This window comes from Crocuta crocuta, unplaced genomic scaffold (assembly GCF_008692635.1).
Source record: "Crocuta crocuta isolate KB4526 unplaced genomic scaffold, BGI_CrCroc_1.0 scaffold408, whole genome shotgun sequence".
Classification (NCBI taxonomy): Eukaryota; Metazoa; Chordata; class Mammalia; order Carnivora; family Hyaenidae; genus Crocuta; species Crocuta crocuta.
Window position 1 is genome coordinate 1,186,933 of NW_027527444.1, and position 22,780 is coordinate 1,209,712.

General features: G+C 40.7%; 1 protein-coding gene and 1 long non-coding RNA gene across 2 annotated transcripts in view; one reads left to right on the forward strand and one right to left on the reverse strand.

The window, feature by feature from the left end:
* KMT2C (lysine methyltransferase 2C) overlaps positions 1-22,780 on the reverse strand; it is a 272,429-nt gene that overhangs the window by 146,316 nt on the left and 103,333 nt on the right. Inside the window, exons 3-6 of the mRNA XM_077761227.1 lie at positions 22,452-22,593; positions 15,199-15,399; positions 11,806-11,954; positions 10,448-10,557 (exon numbers count right to left, since the gene is read on the reverse strand). Coding sequence (XP_077617353.1) covers positions 10,448-10,557; positions 11,806-11,954; positions 15,199-15,399; positions 22,452-22,593 — 602 coding nt within the window. The remainder of the gene's footprint in view (positions 1-10,447; positions 10,558-11,805; positions 11,955-15,198; positions 15,400-22,451; positions 22,594-22,780) is intronic.
* Positions 1-22,780, forward strand: part of LOC144229246 (uncharacterized) — a 33,512-nt gene that overhangs the window by 3,781 nt on the left and 6,951 nt on the right. Inside the window, exons 2-3 of the long non-coding RNA XR_013334419.1 lie at positions 2,028-2,161; positions 22,040-22,142. This is a non-coding gene — a long non-coding RNA (uncharacterized LOC144229246). The remainder of the gene's footprint in view (positions 1-2,027; positions 2,162-22,039; positions 22,143-22,780) is intronic.

The window sequence follows — 22,780 nt, forward strand, 5'->3', positions numbered from 1 at the left end:
ACCTTCTTTCTTCCTAAGGATCTCAGTTCTGTTTAGATGCCTACTCTCTGCTAAGCGGGAATATGCTTCAGAGGAAGTAAGCACTATCTATGGCCCCAGAGGACAATCACAGTCTAATCAAATGGGGGTTGCCCCAACACTTTTACTGGTTATTGGTTTACAATATAAACACAGGAGGTAATTCTAACTAATAAGATGTTAGAAGAAATCTGCTAGGATAGAGAAAAGCGTTTAACAGGTTTTCCTTAATTAAAATAATAATTAAGAAAAGGTGTTCCCCCCCCCCCCGTCTCTGAATATTATCATGAGGGTATGATGCTTAAAGCCCCTGCCCACTCTCCTTGTACAGTAAGAACAATGGGACCACGGAAGAACCCAATATTCTGTGGATGCACAACAGAAAGATAGTAAGAACCTGGCAACTTGGCATCATGATGCCACTAAACTACCCTTGACCCTAAGTGCTGACTTCCTACTGTGAAAAACCCAGCACCCAACAAGGTAGAATTCACAAAGCATGGCATCCAAATAAAAACTACCAGATACACAAAGAAGCAAAACATCATGGTCTAAACTGAGGACGATCAATCAAAAAACTGACCTAGTAGGCACCTGAGTGGCTCAGTCAGTTAAGTGTCTGACTCTTGATTTCAGCTCAGGTCATGATCTCAGGTTCATGAATTCAAGCCCCACATCAGGCTCTGTAGTGACAGTGCAGAGCCTGCTTGGGATTCCTTCTCTCTCCCTCTCTCTGCCTGCCTCCATCTCTCCCTCTCCCTCTTTCCATCCCTCCCTCTCTCTCTCTCTGTCTCAAAACAAATAAACTTAAAAATATCTGATATGAAAACTACATTGAATGTGATTAACAGCAGATTAGAAATTATAGAAGAGGGGCGCCTGGGTGGCTTAGTCGGTTAAGCGTCCGACTTTCGCTTAGGTCATGATCTCGCAGTCCGTGGGTTCAAGCCCTGCGTCGGGCTCTGTGCTGACTGCCAGCTCAGAGCCTGGAGCCTGTTTCAGTCTGTGACTCCCTCTCTCTCTGACCCTCCCCTGCTCACACTGTCTCTCTCTCTCTCTCCCCTAGAAATATATAAAAATAAAAAAATTTAAAAAAGAAATTATAGAAGAAAAGATTGGTGAAATTGAAGACATAAAAATAGAAACTAACATGAAACACACAGAAAAACTATTTTTAAAATGGGGAAATAAAAGCATTAGTATGCAGCAGGAAAACTTTAAATGCCCTAATATTAAGGTAACTAGAGTCCCCAAAAGAGGGGAAAGATGGAAGGAACAGAAGAAATATTTGCAGAAATAATTGGCAAAAACTTTTTTTTTTAGCTTTTTTAAGTTTTTATTTATTTATTCTCAGAGAGAGAGAGTACAGGGAGGGGCAGAGAGAGGAGAGAAAGAACAGCATGCAGCCCAATGCAGGGACCGATCCCACGAACCATAAGATCATGACCTGAACCAAAGTCAAGAGCCAGATGCCCAACCGACTGAGCAACCGAGACGGCGAAGCAAAAACATTCTAATCATAAAAATTATAAACTCACACATGCAATAAGTTCAACAAACCCCAACCACAAGAAACATGAAGAAAATCACACCAAGGCATAAAACATAGTCAAATTGCCCAAAATCAGTGACACAATATTGAAAGTACACAGGGAAACAGACATGTACAGAGAACAATGATAAGAATGATGTCAGACAGTTCACAAGAAAAAAAATACAAGCAAGAAGACTGTGGCACAACATCCCTAAAGTAATGGGAGGAGGGGTTCAGGTGGTTGAGCATATGACTTTGGCTCAGATCATGATCTCGCAGTTCATGAGTTCCAGGCCTGCACTGGGCTCTGTGCTGATAGCGTGGAGCCTGAAGCCTGCTTTCAGATTCTGTCTCCCTCTCTCCCTGCCCCTCCCCCGCTCCTGCTCACTTGCTCGGTCTCTCTCTCTCTCAAAAATAAACATTTAAAAAATAAAGGGGAGGAAAAGTCAACTAGAATTCTGTACCTGCCAAATAGGTTCCAAAACTGAAGTACAGACCTGCACTGCAAGACATGTTAAAGGACGTCTTCAGACACAAAGAAAATGATAGTGGGTGAAAATCTGGACCTCCACCAAGCAATGAAGAACACCAGAATTAGCAACCACAGGGGTAACTATATATTTAGTTTATTTTCTTATTACTTAGTCCCTTCAAGAGATAGTTGACTGTTTAATCAAAAACGACAGTATTGTATGGCATGTACAACACATGTAAAAGTCGAATGCATGAGAGCAATAGCACTAAGTCCAGGAGAAGAAAAATGAAAGGAAATGAAATCACACTTTTATTATATATAAAACTATAGTACCACTGGAAGGTAGGCTATAATAAATAAAGGATGTATACTACAAACCCTAAGGCAACCACAAAAATAACAAAACAGGGTTATAGGTCATAATCCAAAGAGGAGATAAAATGGCATAAAAAATAATCCAAAAGAATGCAAGAAAAAGGAAACACAGAAATAAGAAAGGAAAAATCAAAAGAGGACTGAATCACGTTAAATGTACATGTCCTATAATACTCCAATCATAAGGGCAGAGACTGTCAGGTTAGATTTTTAAAAAGCAAACCACTGCCTGCAAAAATACACATTAAATATGAAGACATAAAACGGTTAAAGGATGGAATAAGATATAACATGCTTACGCTAGTCAAAAGAAAACTGGAGTAGTTATATTAATAGAAGACAAAGTAGACTTCAGAGTTAAAGTATTTTTCTGTTAGAGTCAAAAGTATACTGATCGGGAAGCCTGGGTGGTTCAGTAGGTTAAGCGTCCAACTTCGGCTCAGGTCATGATCTCACAGTTCATGGGTTTGAGCCCCACATTGGGCTCTGTGCTGACAGCCAGCTCAGAGCCTGGAGCCTGTTTCAGATTCTGTCTCCCTCTCTCTCTACCCCTCCCCTGCTCACGCTGTCTCTCTCTCTCTCTCTCAGAAATTTAAAAACAAACAAACAAACAAAAAAAAGATAAAGTATTCTTATCAGTATCTTTCCTCTGGTCAAAGTTACCAAGTTCTTCTGTACAACCTGTAGGGCACTTATCACAGCCTCCCTATGGTGGGAAACACTCACTTATGTGCACTAAAGAGCACCTACTACAGTTCTGAAGACAGAATGTTAAAGTTATACACAATACAATTTTAGTACTATGAAGAAAGTTTTAACATAGCAGTTCTAAGACGACTCTCCTTAGAAAGGCGTGTTTACACAGCTGGTCCCTGGAAACCTGATTTTGGGAGGTTGCCACGGCTCCCCCAGTGATATGGGCAGTTTACTATGCCTACACTATCAATGCAAACAGTGTGACTTTCCTTCTGGTCCATACTAGGTAAAGGGTACCTGCATAGCTAGGCCCCTGCAAAGACCTTGAGCTTCTTGGGGCAGAAGCTTCACACACATATTGCTGCATTTTCACTGCAAAGAGAAGAAGGTGCTGTGTGACCCCTCATAGGGCGGTGAACACCTAAGAAAGGCTACACGTGGATTCTTCCAGACCTTGTCAATGTCTGTTCCCACTGAGATCCTTCCATTATATACCCTCAGCACAGCACAGCACAGCACAGCAGTAAACCTTAGTCCTAATTACACCTCTGTGGTGAGTCCCACTGTCTTTCTAGTGAGTCTCCATTGAGGAGGCATTCTCCAGGACCCCCAGCACAACGAGAATTCACATCTGTGAATGTTTGCCCTTCCTATTAAGAAATACACAGGGCAAAAGGAAGAAAATATAATTTGATGATTTTTTTACACTTACATTACTAGGATTATATAAAAAGTAACAGTATTGGACAACATTATTGACAAATAGGTACTTGCAAATCACCTTACATAAAGATGCAGACCAATATTTAAATGATCTTATATAGGGATGGGGTGCCTGGGGGACTCAGCCAGTTAAGTGTCCAACTCTTGGTTTTGGCTCAGGTCATGATCTCACAGTTCATTAGTTCTAGCCCCACACTGGGCTCTGCACTGACAGCGTGGAGCCTGTTTGAGCTTCTCTCTCTCTCTGTCTCTCTCTCTCTCTCTGCCCTTCCCCTGCTCACACTATCTCTCTCTTAAAATAAACAAACTTATACATGAATTGATAAATAAAATAAATGATCTTATATAAACTTATTCTCAGTAGCTTAGAGGAGGGGTGCGGAGACATATGGTTTTTAATTTTTTTTTTTTTTTACCAAAATTACATTTCCAGTACATTGCTCATCTACATTCTCAATGTGTACTGCCACCCGCCTTGTGATAAAAAAAAAAAAGCTATTTTTGTTGTTTTACAGTCCATAAAAGGACAAAATATAAAAAACTTACAACTTTTCTCACAGAACTAAACTGGTTTTATATAAGACACCTAGCACAAAATCAGTATAATACAAAGAAATATCAACGTGGGGTTGTTGCAGCAGGTAGAGAAACGATAAGAAATTATCAATTGTAAGTAGAGAGATGATATAAGTAACTGAACATCTGATTCAGAGCTCGTTAAAAGAACAGAAATGTGTTTGAGATTTACTGGTAAAATCCTTTGGAATGCAATGAATGGGCAGAGTGCAGGAAAGGGGTTTAGGTAAATAAATGATTAAATAGCCATAGTGTTCAGAATTAAGCTATTCCCTTAGTAATATCCAAACCACCCCAATCTCCAAGACATTGGCAGGGCCTCCGGGGCTCCAAAGAGGAATTTAAAAGAAAAACACTTGGAAACCAACTTGACAACAAACTAAGAAGATAGACAGATAGATAGATACATAGATACATAGAAAGAAGAAAAGAAAGAAAAGAAAGAAAAGAGAAGAGAAGAGAAGAGAAGAAAAGAGAAGAGAAGAGAAGAAAAGAGAAGAAAAGAGAAGAAAAGAGAAGAAAAGAGAAGAAAAGAAAAGAAAAGAAAAAAGAAAGAAAGAAAGAAAAACACTACTCCCTTCCTGAAACACAGGTTCACAAGACGGCATATTCTTCAATCTAGTAAAAGATAAAGTTCCCCCTGGAAAAACTGAAAACAATTTGAGGGAAATTCCAGAAAAATTAAACAGCTTGATAAAGAATGCCATTTAAAAACTGAGGAAATTCTATTAAACACAGTAACATTTAAATAGGAATAATATTAGTTGAGGCAGAAACTCTCGGCCGTAGCCCTACTGACACGTGGGGTGGGATGACTGTGCGGGAGGCCGCCTGGGCACCGCGGGGAGGTTAGCAGCGGCCACTGGATGCCAGTAGCACTTTCCTCTCCATTCAAGTGAGTTGCCCTTCATTGGCATATTTCATTCATGCATACATTTATCTGATAGCCACGTTCTTTGTTAGGCACTAGAGATGAATAATAAACCAAAACAGGTTGTTATCCGTGTGGCTCATGGTGCCTACAGCCACCAGGGTGGGCAACCAAAAGGAGTAAGAGACTCACAAACAATGTAAATCTATAAATGTTGGTAAGAGACATACAGGAGAGACGCATATAAAAGTTAAGAATGTATAATGAGGGCGTGGGCTCAAATATTTATTGAAAGATGTGCACAATCAAAAACAACAGAGAGCCCTACAAGCCCTCCATCGAAGCTGTATACCATGTTCTTAGGTTGAAGGCCTGATTCTCAGTTGAGTTTATTTCAGTATCTGTCATAAGTTAAAAACAAATGATTCTCACAAAAATAAGATCTCAACAGAAGCAGTGCCCCATTTCCAAAACTGTTTTTCAATCCCAACCAAAATTATCAAAATTTAGCTAGTAAATTTTCACCTTCCATTCTCAAAAAGTGTTCATTTTTTTAACAAATGGGTTGGAAACATACTAAAACTCTTCAGAACATTTTAAACAGATCAAAAATTCTGTGTCCCAATTTTTTTGGCAACAAATGTGAGGTTTTTTTTAAATAAATTTTCATTGTTTCTAGCAATAAAACATCAAACAGAAATAGTTCCAAAACATCCATTTTCAAAATGCTCCACCTCCAGCACATGTTGCTTTGAAAAGTCATTACATTCTCATTGCTGAAATGACATCCTTATCTTGAAGAGGCAGATGAAATGTTTATTTTCTCTGAACGAGGGGTAGGTATCAAAACACGTCCAGCCACATGTCATCATAATAAAGGTCAAAAAATTCAGAACATCTATCTTTTGGTAAATATGATGTATTCTTAAGTTCAACAGCACGTACCTTGCCCCTAGAGGACGTTAGAGAGAGCAAAGATTTTCATAGTCATTGCCCTCCACCCTCACCACTTACGCAGAATTATAAAGATTTACTCTCTTTTAGAGATTTCCTTTTTGGTGAATGTAAATTCATAAACTTTTATAAAATTAACTATATTAGGGACCACCATTAACACGCTGGCACTTTGGATCTTTCTGTAACTATGAAAGATTCCATGAATGATGTCCAGTGCTATTCATTTAGGCACTAACTGAATACGGATTAAGGAATGACCACGACAGAAAAAGATCCTTATCAGAATGGCAATATCACTCTAGTAAGGAAAGATTAGTGACATGGCACATTAATAAACACTATGTTAGACGGTGACAAGTGCAAAGGAGAAAACAACAGAGCAGGGAAGCTCTCTGAGGACAAGACCCTTGAAACTTTCAATAGGGAGCCCAGCAAGGACCTTGCTGATTAAGTCAACTCTTGAATAAATTACTAAAGGACATGAGGGAGCAAGCCACATGTGTATCTAAGATGAATATTCAACAGAGAGAGAACCAAAACTGCCAAGGCCCCAAGGGAACCTATGTCTGCTGCATCTGAGAAAGGGAGACAACCAGTATGGTTGAAGGAAGCAAACGAGGGGAAGAATCATATTGAGTGAATGCTATCTTAGAGGTACTTATGGGGGTGGTGAAGATCACAGCAAGTTCTGTCACGCAGTAAGCACTGACTTTCCCCCCTCCTCTCTGAATGAAATGGGAAGTCACTCAAGTGTGGTGGGTACAGGAGTAATATGGCCTAACCTACGCTATTCACTCATTCATTCCTACTATGCTATCAGAATGGACTCATGTGTACTTAATCTATTCTGCGGATGAAAACACAATACTAGATTTTTTGTTGTGGCTCAAACTGGTCTGTCTAGCTCTTAGACCCCTTCAGTTGGTGCCTGTGTTTTCAAGAAGTCTTCACCTTGTCGAGTATTTCCTTACTTTATGGCACCTCATGTTGTACTCTCCCTCTGGACCATAAACAGTTACTGCTCAAGGAGCCTTGGTTGCTTTTACTGGAGAACAGTGGTTAGAAACCACGATCTGGGGTGGGGGGCACCTGGATGGCTCAGTCAGTTGAACATCTGACATCGGCTCAGGTCATGATCTCACGGCCCATGGGTTCAAGCCCCACATCAGGCTCTGTGCTGAGAGCTGGGAGCCTGGAGCCTGCTTCGGATTCTGTCTCCCCCTCTCTCTCTCTCTCTCTCTCTCTGTCCCTCCCCCACACATTCATTCTCTCTCTTGCTCGCTCTCTCTCAAAAACAAACATTTTAAAAATTTGTTTTTTAAATTAAAAAAAAAAAAAAGAAACCGCAATCTGGGCACCAGCTGTGCTCACTCCTACTAGGAGGTGTGCCTACACCCAGCCAGACCGTCACTGAGGACGGAAGCAGGCGTTATACGTAAGCGTACTATCTATCCCGTGCACCTACACGCATCTGTAGTTTTGTTGGTATAAATATTAAAAACCATGAGTTTATACCGATACTTCTGATTCCATTTCAACAACAAAACTTATTGTAGCCTCTCCTTATTTGTAGCTTCTTTCTCCAACACTGAAAAACCTAGTTCTCATCATCAACCATGTATGCATTCACTTATTTGTTCACTTACAGCATACACATAAAGTAACCCACACCCCCGTGAGAAACACATTTGCTCACTGGATTACGGCACATATGTACAGTGGTTCTGTCTTAGCTTTACAGAGATCCAGCCGAGATACTGTTTGCCTGTTACCCAGGTTAGCTCTTTACTTCCCCATTCCCCTTAGTGCGAATTCTAGCATTTCTTTTTGGATTCCCCCACATGCTGATAGTTATAATTGCTTATTTCGGGGGTATATGAAACATTCTATGGCCTGAGAGTCAGAGCTATACAAAGAGACACATCTGAGAGTGTCTGTCATACCTCTTCCACGCTCTATCGGTCCCGTTCTTGTCTCCTTTCCATCTCTTTCCCACCCACCTGACACAAGTAACCAGTCTCTTTAGTTTCTTGTTTATTCCTCCTATATTTCTTTTCCAAAACGATTATAGGCACACATATTTTCTATTTCATCCTTTCTTACATAAAAGACTGCACATCATGAATGGGTCTTTTGCAATTTTTTTTCCACTTAAAAATACACATTGCAAACAACTTCACATCATTCCACAGATACCCCTCACTCCATTTTTACATATACCATATTTCACTGCACAAACAGTACCATAGTTTATTCAACCATCATGCATGGCCAATTAGGTTATTATCAATATTTTGAAAGTCAAATGATGTTGCAATTATTAAGCTTTAACAGCACAAGTATTTTGTATTACTGGAGATATGTTTTCAGGATCAAATCCTAGGAAATGTAGTTGTTAGAGAAATATGTATTTGTTAGGTATCACTGAATTCCTCTCCAGAAAATGTATACCAATTTGCATCCCACAAATCTGTTGTTATACTTTTATATTTCTGTCAATAAGACAAACTCTTCTTAGGAACAAGCAAACAAAAAAAGTTCTAGTTAGTTGGTCTGACCTGTGCCTTTCCGATAATGGAGAAAACCAACAGACAAACAAATAAACCAACAAAAAAACAAAAAACAAAAGAACCAAAAAAAAAAAAGAAAAAAGAAAAAAAAACTGTAGAAATGGCAACAGAGGACTCACGGTACCACAAGCCTGGACTGCTCTAACCCAGTGGCGAGTAAAGGTTTGACCACATGCCACCAGTCCCCCCTGGAACCCCCTGCTCTCTCTATTCCTGGTCCCCCATCTGCACTCCACAGCCTCGGCCACTCCACGCTAACGCCTCAATGCAGAGACAAGGAATGCAGGCCTCCCATGGCCCTTGACTCCTCTGCCAGTGCTAGGGCACAGCCGTCATCTCTAAATCCATTTAAATATTCTTCAGTAATATTTAAAACACAGAGATGGTATCTTCTGTCCAAAAAGGAATGTGAGGCAAGCTTTCTTTTAATTCCCCTCTAAGTCAACAGAGCTAGGAAACAGATGTGTACATATGAACACACATATAGACACATCTGTTTTTCTGTATTTGTATAAGAATTAAAAACTGTGAGTTTATATTGATCCTTCCGATTCCAATAGAACACCACAAAGTTCGTTTCAGCCACTGTTCACTGCCTTTCCCAGGATACCTTGCGTTTTCACAAAATGATCCAAAAGCACGTCTGCAGTAGTTCATGGCAGAAAGAGCACTCAGGGCTCTATCACAGTCTTGGTGTGGCCATCCAAGAACGTCCAGACTGCAGAATCTGCTAGCATGCATTACACAGTTCATAATTGGATGAGCTAAGCATTTGAATGCAATATCACATTTCCAAAAGAAGCACTCAAATTTGGCTAAGCTAGAGGCGAGATTTCATCCACATAATTTAGGTCATTTTGATAATCCAAGTAAAACTAATGTTATACTAATTGATAATTACTTGAATCTAAGTCCTTGTCTCGACTACACTTTTTAAAGTTTTACCTATATGTCATCTGTTAAAGCCCATATAATTTCTATGGTCAAAAATTTAATTTTTAACAAATTTCTTTGGAAGGGCTGTCTCACTTCTCCCAAATACAATCGTCAAAAACCAAAGGGGATTTGTAGGCAGCAAAGCACTTTCACTTCCTGGGGTTTGTGTACTTCATAGATAGAAGGTAAATGCTGCTTTTATTTCTGTGCTCATTTCAAATATAGATGAAAATTGCAGTGAAAACTGTAAAAGACAGAGGACTGCGTACCTATTACTTTGGGATGAAACTGAAGTGCCAACTTGACTCTAAAGAAATATGTGAATCAATTTTTATAATATCAAACAGAGCCAGCCCACCTTGTGGACCAAAGACCTGTCAAATGTTGTCTCTTCATTTTCGATCTTAATCAAATAGTTTGTCTTAAAAAGTAACCACATGGATATATAAATACAGTTAGTAATTCTCATTTCTAAACTTTTTAATTTTTGATTTAAATGTAAAATATTTGTTTTTAAGATCTACATGTACTGCACAGCTTAAAAGATAATATTCTACTTGTCTGCAGAAACTACTCTTAGATATAAAATTAAAATTTTCTATTTTAAGGGTTTTTATATTATAGTAATCATTTGACAATTTTTGTAAGTGCAACTTTACACTGACAGGAGTAAATGTCACAAAGCTGTGGACTAGAGACTTGCTCCTTCTACCTACCTCTGTGCTCCCTGAGACGACAGCTTTGTCCACGCTCACCGATGACAGCTCTTCCATCTGGCGCGCCCCCAGCGACCACTCCACACAACGGTGATGGGCCCAGCAAGTGCCTGAGGCGGGTAAGGCGAACGAAGCAAATGAAGAAACATGAAGCACACTAACATCAGTAAGATGTCAACTCCCCAATCAACTCTCAGGGACAACGCACAGTGCCGCCCTGCACCTGTGACGGCGCCAAGGTGGTCAGCCCTTCTACAGTGTGTCATCTGGGAACGCGTTAGAAACGTACAATCTCCAGGGCGCTGGCGTGACTCAGTCTGTTAAGCGTCCGATTTCAGCTCAGGTCATGATCTCGGGATTCGTGGGTTTGAGCCCCATGTCGGGCTCTGTGCTGACAGCTCAGAGCCTAGAGCCTGCTTCGGTTTCTGTGTCTCCCTCTCTCTCTGCCCCTCCCTTGCTCTCGCTCTCACTCGCTCACTCTCTCTCAGAAATAAACATTAAAAACAAATTTTTTTAAAGAAATGCACAATCTCCTTTCACAACCAAGACCTACTGAATCCACAAGTCTTGAAGTAATGCCCAGAATTCTACGTTCTCACGAGCCCTCCAGGTGATTCTGACACACACAAGTTTGAGAATTACTGAAGGAGTGATTATTTCTTCAACAACAAAAACTGAGTTTTCAGTCATTTTATTTAAATATTATTGTATCTTATTCGGTATCTTTACATAAAATGTAAAGGACATCGAAGAATACTTTATTACAAAGAGGGTTAATGGAAGTAAGCTGCATACATAAGTCTACTCATCCCACACCAAGAGCTGGCGCCAATCACTAAGAACAGCTCAGTCTTTATGTTCTCTATTCACAACACTTGAACCAGTATCAGTCAATAAGTTCAACCGAAATTAACTCAAAATCCCAAAAGCACCGTATCAAGAGTACAGGTTACTATGCTGTTATAATAAGATACCCACACGGCTGAGATCTACTGTCTTTCACCCTGCATTACACAGACCCAGAAGGCCAAGTTCCCCAACTCCTCACAGATCCTTTTAAACTTTTCTCTCTCCTCAATTATCCTATCTCCATGGCACTGCTGTCTACGTAAGAATAAATGCAAAGATCTATAAAAGCAACGAGCCCACTGCTGGCCCTGTGCAGATGCTAAATAACTTAAGTACGCACAATTAGACAATTTATTTTACCTAAGCAACCGTACTTAAACAATGCCATTTTTTACAATGTGATCATAATTATTTCTAGATGAAAGGTATTTACTATTCGGTTGATGATTCACTAAAATTAAAATGTCTACAAAAACATGAGGTAATCATCACTGAAGACGAGCTCATACCTGTGGGATCAAATAAGGCTTGGATATCAATGGCATCCGGAAGGCCAACCAGACTGAGTTCATCCCATAATTTACCAGCCTGATCATCCGAAGCAGTCTGCGTGCTCACACTTACACAAGATACTATATTCTGTAGAGGAGATCGCTCTCTGGAAAAATAAAATTAAACAAAACAGATGTGAAATTGGTAACAAGTAGATAATTGTTCTGTTTATAACAACTTAAATATAATGTACTGCCATATCATTTTTAATTTATTAGGCATAAACAGTCATAAAACAACTTTCAGAACACATCTGTTACTGTTCATAGTGTAATATAAAACTGGGTTGCTATTTTATAGCATGTAAGCAACAACTAAAATAAGCTTCCAAATCCATAAGTAAGTGTTAAAAATTACAAATTTATTTTGCCATTCTATACATATATATATATATATTTTTTAATAACACTCTAATATCCTAATCAGGAACTACAGTTTAGCACATAAAATATTCCCTTTGGCCTTACTTAAAAGCTTACAAAACATAACTGAATCACAAGTTTTAATTTGCTTTATCGTGAGGACTACCTCAATAGATCTGGCAGTTAATTTTTTGTAAAGAAAGGTTATTTCCCAGGGGAAATGAAAACCCACTACAAAGTGTGCAGAGGGAGGTAGTGGGAGCAAATTTGTGTCAGCTGGGCCTTTCTTACAGTCCCTTAACAAATCTCGACAGTTGGTCTATGGTGTGATGTTGCAAGTACTCTCTAGTAAGTTAAGACTTGACCTCACAAGTCAGAAGTAAAATGCAAACACAAAATAGCTACTAGTGGCTTGGGGCATAAAAAGAAGATACCGTAGCAGGAAAAAACTACAGTAAAACATGAACACTAAATAAGGCATACAACACATGGGCAATTTCAGACTTTCAAAGCCCTCAAACTTCAGATACTAATTGAGAACATTAAGTAAACCATCAATACTATTGTGTTTTAACATTAAATATGGGAAATCAGATGACTGGCACTAAAACTTTTGTCTTCTCCTGATATCATAGTATTTAACCTGATCATCATTCTGGATTAAATCACTATTGAATATAGATCATAACTCACTGCACTTCTGTATGCTGGATATTTATCATGATTCCTATTAAGAGAAAATCAGCACAATGACCAGGGTACTAAACTTTTTTATACCTGGAATCATTGAAAGAGAAAAAGTATTAACATATTTCAGTAAGTACATTTAAATATCAAACCATATAAAAATAACCAGTATTTTTTTTTATGTTCAGCATTAGAAATGCATACTCACTTTTTAAAGAAAAGTTTAGCATGCTATGCTAACTTTAAATTCTCATTTTTACAAATGCCCACAGTATTCTGAGAACAAACTCTTGCCTATAAATATAACTCATTCCTACAAATAAACTCTTTACTACTAATCATTGTTATTTTATTGGGGGGGGGAGATGAACAGTTCATCTATAAAAACTAACGCACTGTTGTAAGATAATTTCTTTGCACAAGTATTTGACAGGGGGAAGGGGTATAAAAACGGATAAAATGACTAAACAGCCTATTACTATCCAATTCCCAGCCAGTAGTTTAATCAAATTGCACCTTTAGTTTTTGCAACTAGCTTGTATGTTAGAGACAGCAGCAGTAGGATGCTACTGTCAACCCTAAGGTTTCCAGTGGCCTGACTTAGGAAAGAACATCAGGAGAAGTCAGCTGAAATACCCCCAAATTTTAAGTCTAAAACAAAAGGAAAGAAAAAATGAATCCCCAGTTATATATCCTTACAATTTAGTGCCATCGAGAGGGAAAAACTGTTAAAACCTCTTTTTCAAAAATAAAATAACAACCAAAAAAACAAGTTGTTTCTCTGGTTTCTATTCATTAGTAATATATTTTGTTAACTATTTAAAATCATTACCAAATTAAATTTGTCTACCTCTAAATGAATTCCAAATTTAATGTGCTTTATTCCTAAAGTCCATTAACTATCTTATCATTACTTAATAATTGCATAAACACTAAGTGTATGTAAAGACTAAACCAAGGCTATTTTTGACATAATTATATTAGTCCATAAAAGTTTTCAGTAAAAATCAACCTTGCTTATAACATAAGTAAGTAAACGTTGCCCAAGTATATTTCCCAGAACAAGGATTTATACACTCGCCATTATTCAAAGGCAGAACAAGAGGATATAAGATACAAGCTGATCCAGCCCATTAAATTTGCTAATTACTAATAGACACTACAAGGTTTGCTAGATTTCTGATATATTTTATTAGGACATGAGCACTCAAATGATTACGAAATGGAAAGCTCTTCTATAGGATCTAGCTCTGGCCTTTCAAACACCAAGGCGCTAAACATAGTACTTCTGAACCTCCTTAAGCCGGTCCACCTTAAAATTTTTTTTAAAAAGGATTCTCTTTCTTGTTATTGTTTCATTTCCTACTTCAGGTCTTCAAGGCATTGGCAGGCCTCCAAAAGAAAGAGCCAATCAAATAAGTACAACACAACAATGCCTTAGTGCTTAAATCTGGACAGAAGCCAGAGGAACACTCGAATGATTACATCATCGCCCTCAAGGGGCAGGGCTGGTCAGCCTTCCAAGCTAAATTAATTTTTACACTTTCTCATCGACTACAGAAACTTCCACTCCCTCAACTACCAGAGCCAAGTCCACATATTAAGATGGACTTTAAACAAAACTCGGCAACATATTTTAAAAAATTTAACTCCAGAATTCAACATATTAGAGAAAGATTTACATAACTGTAATGTTCATAAATACAGACACACATGTGTAGTTATACAAATATCTTACAGAGCTGTTTTTTTACTTCAGAAAAGGCATTGTGAGCATACAATTACTACAAAAGCTAACCCTGTGTTATGGCAGTTTATAGGACAGTTCCGGATTCTGGGAAACAAACATAAAATAACTCAATGACAAATTAAGAACAGGAGTAAAACCATCTTGCTTCGGTCATTCTGTTAGATTCTATCCAAACAAACAATTAAAAGCTTAATCAGAGGAAGGAAGAAAGACTTCACTGTTTTACCTTCTTTCTTCTTCCCATTTATAGATAAATTCCATAAACTCTCTCTAGTTTTATGTTATGCTCTTTAAAGGTTTCTTCTAAAAGTTAACTTATGTGATCACACTGATTTTAATATATAATTGAGATAACAAGCTTTTTTTAAAAAATGAGAAATTTGGAGGAAAAGAGTATGTGTTAGGGGTAATGACGAAGCACAAAGCATCCTATGAATGTTGAAAACCATGAGAAATGATTCAGGAACAACCCCATCTACGTATGCACTGGCTGGGATGGAAATAAATTACATATAGCCTTGCATTCCAACCATTTATTCAAAATCGCTTACTTTCTCTGTCCTCTTTGTTTTCGTGATGCTGAGTTTTGTATTTTGTCACAGGTTCCGTTGCTGCTCTCATCAGTGTCCTTCTTGTTAAAAGGCTGGCTTTTCCACGGCAAGATAAACCCAGGCGTTACTCTAAATTGTTTTAAGTCTCCTTGTCCTAAGGAACTTTTTTCACCACAGTAACAAAAAGCGCAGAGCTGTTCACTGGTAGAAATGAAAAGTGAGAAAGACAGAGAAAAAGAAAGTGTTTTATTCAACTGTTTTTAAAATGATGGACTACAGATACTTGTGTTTCAAAATTAAATATTACGACTGCAGTGCATGCTAGGCTTGAGTACGTACATGCTGTAAGAACAATTAAGTTTAACAAATAATTAGACATTTACAATTCATAACATGATGCCTTAGAGAAGTAAACATACCAAATCAAACAGTTCTAGCTTGGGGCCACTTTGGTGGCTCAGTCTGTTAAGCACCTAACTCTTGATTTCAGCTCAGGTCAATGATCTCACAGTTCATGGGTTCAAACCCCACGCCGGGCTGGATGCTGATAGTGCACAGCCTGCTTGGGATTCTCTCTCTCTCTCTCTCTCTCTCTCTCTCTCTCTGACCCTCCCAACTTGTGTGTGCGCTCTCTCTCTCTCTCAAAATAAATAAACTAAAAAAAAAAAAATTCTAGTTTATACTTAGAAAAACTATTTCTTTTTAATTGAGTCAAGAAAATCAAAGTATTAAAAAGAATGAAGAAGGTAAAGCTAAGGTTGGGAAAGAAGGTACGGTTTAATGGCCACTCCATTACATACTGGCTCTGTAAAACGGGATGACAAAGTGTTATGCATCTACTTGATGGACTACTCTTCGGGCATGACACATATACAAAGCACATGTGAACAAACATGGAGACATAAAAATATGAATTTAGGTGGTTACTGGGTTAAGCAGTTAGTTATGAGGGGTGTGTGTGAAAGAGTTAAAAGCAGTGGAAAGGGGATGAACAGGCAGAGCACAGGAGATACTAGGGCAATAAAACTAGTTCCCATGATACACTGTAATGGCACATGCATGACATTATGCATTTGTCGAAGCCCCCAGAAGTGTAGAACACAAGGATGAACCCTACATAATAAACCACCACCTAACGATGCTGCTTAGTTAATAAGAGCATAGCAACACTAGTTTATCAGCTGTAAAAATTGTACCGCAGTAATGCACCACGGGGAGGGAGGGAGGAAGGCTGGGGAGAGGAACTCACTGCACCACCTGCTCAATCTTTCTGTAAACCTAAATCTTTTCTAAACAATACTTATCTATTAACTACAATAAAATTGAAAAGTTAAAACAAAAGAAACAATATATGCTTAAGGAATAGATGCTTAATAAGGGACCTTAGAAAGAACAGAATTAAAAGAACTGCTCCTTGAAAGGGGAGCACTCTTACACGGTTGGTGAAAATGCAAAATGGGGCAGCCACTCTGGAGCACAGTGTCGAGAGTACTCAAAAAGTTAAAAACACAAATATCCTATTATCCAGCAATCTCACTATTGGGTACTTACCCAAAGAATACGAAAACCGTAACTGAAAGGGGTACCTGCACCTCAATGTTTACTGCAGCATTATTTACAACAGCCAAAATATGAAAGCAGCCCGCTGTTCACCAACAGATGAACGGATAAAAACGATGTAGTGTATATACACATTGGAATATTACTGAGCCACAAGAAAGAATGAAATCTTGCCATTCACAATAACGCAAGCGGAGCTAGAGTATTATGCTAAGCGAAGTCAGTAAGAGAAAGACAAATACCATATGATTTCACTCATATGTAGAATTTTTTTATTGTTGGGTTTTGTTTTTTTTAAGATCACATACATCTTGGACTCTTTATTATGGAAAATTTTGAACAAAGACACTAAAGTAGAACAGTTAATAAATGCCCACAAACCCATCAATCAGCTTAACCTGTTAACAATATTTTTCTCATTTTATCCATCCCCTTTTATTTTATTTTTACTTATGCTGGAGTAATTTTTATTTTCTTTTTTGAAGTTTTAATTTAAATTCTACTTAGTTAACAAACAATGCAATATGGGCTTCAGGTGTAAAACCTAGCGATTCATCACTTTTCTACACCTTGTGCTCATCACAGTAAATGCCCTCCTTAGTACCCATCACCTATTTCCCCACCTCCAGCCTCCTCCCCTCCTGTAACCCTCAGGCTGTTCTCTAAAGTTAAGTAAGAGTCGGCTTCTTAGTTCATGTCGCTTTTTCTTTTCCCTTCGCTTGCTCATTTGTTATGTTTCTTAAATTCCACATAACTCATGTGGAATTTAAAAAACAAAACAGATGAACATGGTTGGGGGGGGGGACCAGAAAACACCCTCTTAACTCTAGAGGATGAGAGTTGCAGGGCGGGGTGGGGGGAGGGGGGGTTGTTAAACAGGTGAAGGGGATTAAGGAGGGCACTTGTCATGATGAGCACAAGGTGATGTGTGGAAGTGCTCAATCACAATACTGTACAACTAACTAATATTACACCGTATGTTAACTGGAATTTTTTTTTTAATTTTTATTTTTGAGAGAGAAACAGACAGAGCACAAGCACAGGAGGGACAGAGAGAGAGAGGGAGACACAGAATCTGAAGAAGGATCCAGGCTCCGAGCTGTCAGCACAGAGCCTGACGCAGGGCTCGAACCCATGGACCACAAGATTATGACCTGAGCCTAAGTTGGACGCTTAACTGACTGAGCCCCCCAGGTGCTCCTAGAATTTAAATAAAAACTTTTTTTAAAATACCAGAATAGGGGGGCCTGGGGGGCTCAGTCAGTTAAGCGACCAACTCTTGGTTTCGGCTCAGTTCACGAACTCACAGTTCATGGGTTCAAGCTCTGCCACCAGGTGTCACAGCTAGCAACACTGAGCCTGCTTGGGATTCTCTCCCTCTCCAGCCCCCCATTTCCTCTGCCCCCTCCCCCACTTGTATTGTCTCTCTCTCAAATTAAACTTAAAAAAAAAACAGAATAAAGAAAATGAGTAATTCTTACCTTTAAAAAAACACTATGGGGGGATCTGGGTGGCTCAAGTGGTTAAGCATCCGACTTCGGCTCAGGTCATGATCTCACACTTCGTGAGTTTGAGCCCCACATCAGGCTCTGTGCTGACAGCTCGGAGCCTGGAGCCTGCTTCCAATTCTGTGTCTCCCTCTCTCTCTGCCCCTCCCCCACCTGTGCNCCCCCGCCCTCTCTCTCTCTCTCTCTCTCTCAAACAAATATTTTTAGAAAAAAACCTATAAAAAAAAATTAAAGGACTGCTCCCCTTGGATATATTTTCTCTTCACAACATATTTATGGCCGTTCTTTATTCTCAAGCACTGAAGTTTCCACCACTACGCTGTAGTATCTATCCCTCATATGAACTTTCATGTCTTACATTAACAGGTGATAAAAATAAACTATAATCTTTTTAGGGTTTTTTTTGTTTTTGTTTTTGTTTTTTTTTTTTGAGAAAATGCGAGTGTGAGCAGGGGAGGGGTAGAGCGAAAGGGAGAATCCCAAGCAGGTTCCGCGCTGTCAGTGCAAAGCCCAACATGGGGCTGGAACTCACAAAATGATGGGATCATGACCTGAGCTAAAAAGTTGAACGCTCAACAGACTGAGTCCCCCGAATGCCCCTAGGGGATTTTTTTTTTTATGGCTTTATTTTATTTTGAGAGACAGAGAGCGAGCAAGGGAGAGGCAGAACAGGAGGGAGACAGAATCTGAAGCAGGCTCCAGTCTCTGAGCTGTCAGCACAGAGCCCGACGCAGGGCTCGAACCAACGGACTGTGAGATGGTGACCTGAGCCGAAGTCGGACACTTAACCAACTGAGTCACCCAGGCGCCCCTAGGGGATTTTTTTTTTAACTTAAGTTAAATTCATATTGTGTCCCTCAATTTAAGTTTCTCAATTTCATGACAAACTGTGTCACCCACTAATACTGAGACAGACAAAAAGGCAGACAGACATACTCACACACACTTCAATGTGACCTACGTTCAGAAAAACAAAGTTGAACAGGAAAAATACAGGTTTCCCTCTTGCCTAAAAGATACGACCACCATGATTCTTTGCCAGTATCTCATTAATTTTATTACTTTCTTACTTACGATCTTCTCTATGCCGCTAAGGCCCGCACTGCTTCCAGCACACCTCGTGTCCAGCCTGTCCCTCCCCCAGAAGCATCATGGTGGAAGACCATCCGACGGACACCCACCTTAGCAACACCACTGGCTAGAAAATGGAGCAAGCCTTCCAAAGTATTGAGGGAAAATATCTTAACCTTTGATGTTCTACCCAAAGCCATCTCTCGAATGTGATGGTGGAATAAAATTAACCCCAGGCATGTCAGACTACAGGGATTTTGCCACACAACAGACCCACAATAAAAGTAATTTTAAAGAAGTCCTCAAATCACTAGAGAATTAGGTGTCAAGAGATGGAAGAAGGAAGGCAGTCCTCTACGCACCTCAGAGCAATTTCTTAACCATCAAGGGGGGACGAGGGACATTTCTGGCTTCTGCTTTGGATGCAGAGAGCTACAAGCAGCCTGGTCCCCACAGCATAATCTCAGCAGACAATCTACACATTCACTCTTCTTAAACACATCACATCACAGAAGTCAACAGGGCAACCACTTCGACTCCAACTGAATGGAAGGCACTTCCAAAAAGAGAGGAGACCCAAGCATTTGCTGGATCTGGGGAAGAGGCCACTGTCTGTCACACGAGGAGCCTGAGAAGAATTCAGGGAAACACTTTAACAACTTGCTGAAGTCCAAGCGTGAGGCCGCGTGAGAACACGGACGGCCCGTGACCCTCCCGAAGCGTCTCTGCAGCCCACCCTGCGTGCTCGTGCACGACACCCGGGGCCACGGCGGCGAGTCCAGAGAACGTGCCAGTCATGGCACAAAGCCTGGGGGGCAGAACAGCGGCGACGCGGGCGGACCCTTCTGCCCCCTCGGCCCCGGCGGCTGGGAGGCTGGGGAGGGAAGGACGGCAGGGGCGCAGGCCAACTGCAGGCGGGGCGGGCGCCAGGCGGGGCAGGGAGCCCTGACCCTGGAGGAGGACCGGACGGGCCTCCGAGAGCTGGCCAGACGGCAGGAGCCCCGAGGACACACAACCCCGAGACCAAGGTGCGCGGCGTCCGTCTGAGAGGAGAGCTGCGTGGGGCCAGGAACACGCCGCCACCTCCCCCCCACACCCCCCGCTCTGACCGCGCCGCTCACTCGCCGCCCGAGAAGGCAAAACTGCACGGCCACACACGAACCCACTCTGAGACAGCCTCTCTCTCCTAGCCTACAGATGTACAGAAGGGACGTGAAAACCCTACGTTCCCACTAACACCTGTGACTGAACACTCCAGCACCTGTACTCAGCACTGCCAAAACCTGGACGCTCCCCAATCGTCCCGAGGCGGAACCCCCAGGACTGGGGCGGTACCCAGGGAAAGGAAGCAACCACTGAGACCACAGCGGCACAGGGGGGCAGGAGGGGCAGGAAGGCCGGGGAGAGTCAGCAAGGCCAGGATCAAACGAGTGCGCACTCTGCAGGTGCATCTCCAGGGTACTGCCAAGGCACAGAAGTACAAGGACCTGAGGCAGGTAAGCGGCTGCCAAAGGCAAACAGGCATCAGGGACTTCTCAGGGGGAAAGACTCTTCATCTCGTTGTCATAGCGGTCAGGTCACTGCATACAACTGTCAAAACGCACTAAGTGGGTGAATTCCACTGTGTATAAATTAAACCTCAATTTTTAAAATTGGAGGGAAAAGTTGGGGGGCCAAGACAAAGGAAACTGGAATAGGAAGCATCTGTATAAAATAAGTAGGGGCGCCTGGGTGGCTCAGTCAGTTAAGCGTCCGACTTCAGCTTAGGTCATGATCTCACAGTTTGTGGGTTCGAGCCCTGCGTTGGGCTCTGTGCTGACAGCTCTGAGGCAGCAGCCTGTTTCAGATTCTGTGTGTGTGTCTCTCTCTCTGCCCCTCCCCCAATTGTGCTCTGTCTCTGTCTCTCCAAAATAAATAAATGTTTAAAAAAAAAACCCAACCTCCTTAACTAGAGCATGAGAATGCTAGATGAGAGATACAAAGAGATACAAAAATATGATAAAGCATTTATAGTATTAAGACTAAGAAACCAACTGGAATGCTAAGTTTGAACTCTTTCAAAAATAAATTCAGTACAACAAAGAGACATAGCATCTGAATCTTAAAGGAAACGATCTTAAAAACAAAATATAATAATCAATGGGAAAAAAATTACCAGTCCAACAGAAAAAGTACTGCCTTCACAACAATCATATGATACTGATAATCACATAATCAAATGAACCACTGAGAAATAACAAGTTCTACTAAGAAAAAATAAAGCAGGATTAATGCGTAAAGCGTCATAGGGACTGTTTTATTTTCAGCCTACACTTTATTTTGAAATGTTTCAAGCCTTCCCCAAAATGGGGAACAAACATGTAGGGGTGAGGTGTCTACTATACTTCTAAGTAGAGGTGAGAAGCAAACAGACGGAGAGGGGAGTCTGCAGCTCAGAGAAAGGTCAGCCCTGGAAATAGAAATGTGGGCTCCGTAGCACACAGACAGGATGCGGCCACCCCACTGGTAATGACCCCTCCCAGAGAGTGAGTACAGACGACAGTTCACATGCTGAGGACCCCGACATGATAAAGGTGCAGAGTACCTGCAGAAGCCAGTGACAAATGAGGAGGCAGGTGTCCAAAGCAGAAAAGTGAAACCATCTCAAGAAGATGGCAGTGTTCAAATGGTAAATGATTTCATGCTTTTTTCACGTCTTTCAGGTCAGGTCTAAAACCTCCAAGATGTCAAAGCTAAACTATACACAAAGAGGTTTTAAAGACTGAAGAGAGGATAAGGAACAAGCGTGTAAACTTACGCTTACAGGTAAGTATCAAAAAACCAACCCTGACGCTAGAAGCTTACGTTATTTCTTCAGCTAGGAAGAGCGAGCTGGGATTCCGTGTCTGGCTCTGAGGAGAGGAGGTAGCGTGTTCGTCTACTGCTCTGTTGTACCATCAACTAAGCCCACAGATGAGCTTCACCCCAGTCACACACAGAGGCATCAGCCACAAACCCAGAGCCACTCAAGACAAATTCCATCTGTATTTACATACCAAGCTTGTGTTCTGAACTGTCTCTGGCCAGCCCCCTCCCCGTCACTAACGCCCACGCCAACTGCTTTTGTTCTCGAACCTGATTTTGACTTCCACACCAACAGAGACCAGGGAGCTCGCAGAGTCCTGGGACACAGAGCGCTCGAGGGCTGGGACAGGCCGTCTGCTGCTGTCCCCTTCGGCTTCAGTATCGTCTTCTGCAGACTGCTCTTTGACTTCTGCTGAAGAGCAAACAAGAGAATACAAAAAGTCACTTTTGCATTTAAATCAGTCTTTGGCGCATTCATCTATAAAGCATACGTTGCAAAGGAAGAATCTAAGGGCAATGGCAATGCTTCTGTTCACACAGGGAAAGTCTGTGTATGTAAACGATGGTATGGTTTCTATTTATGCTCTACTGCAAAATGA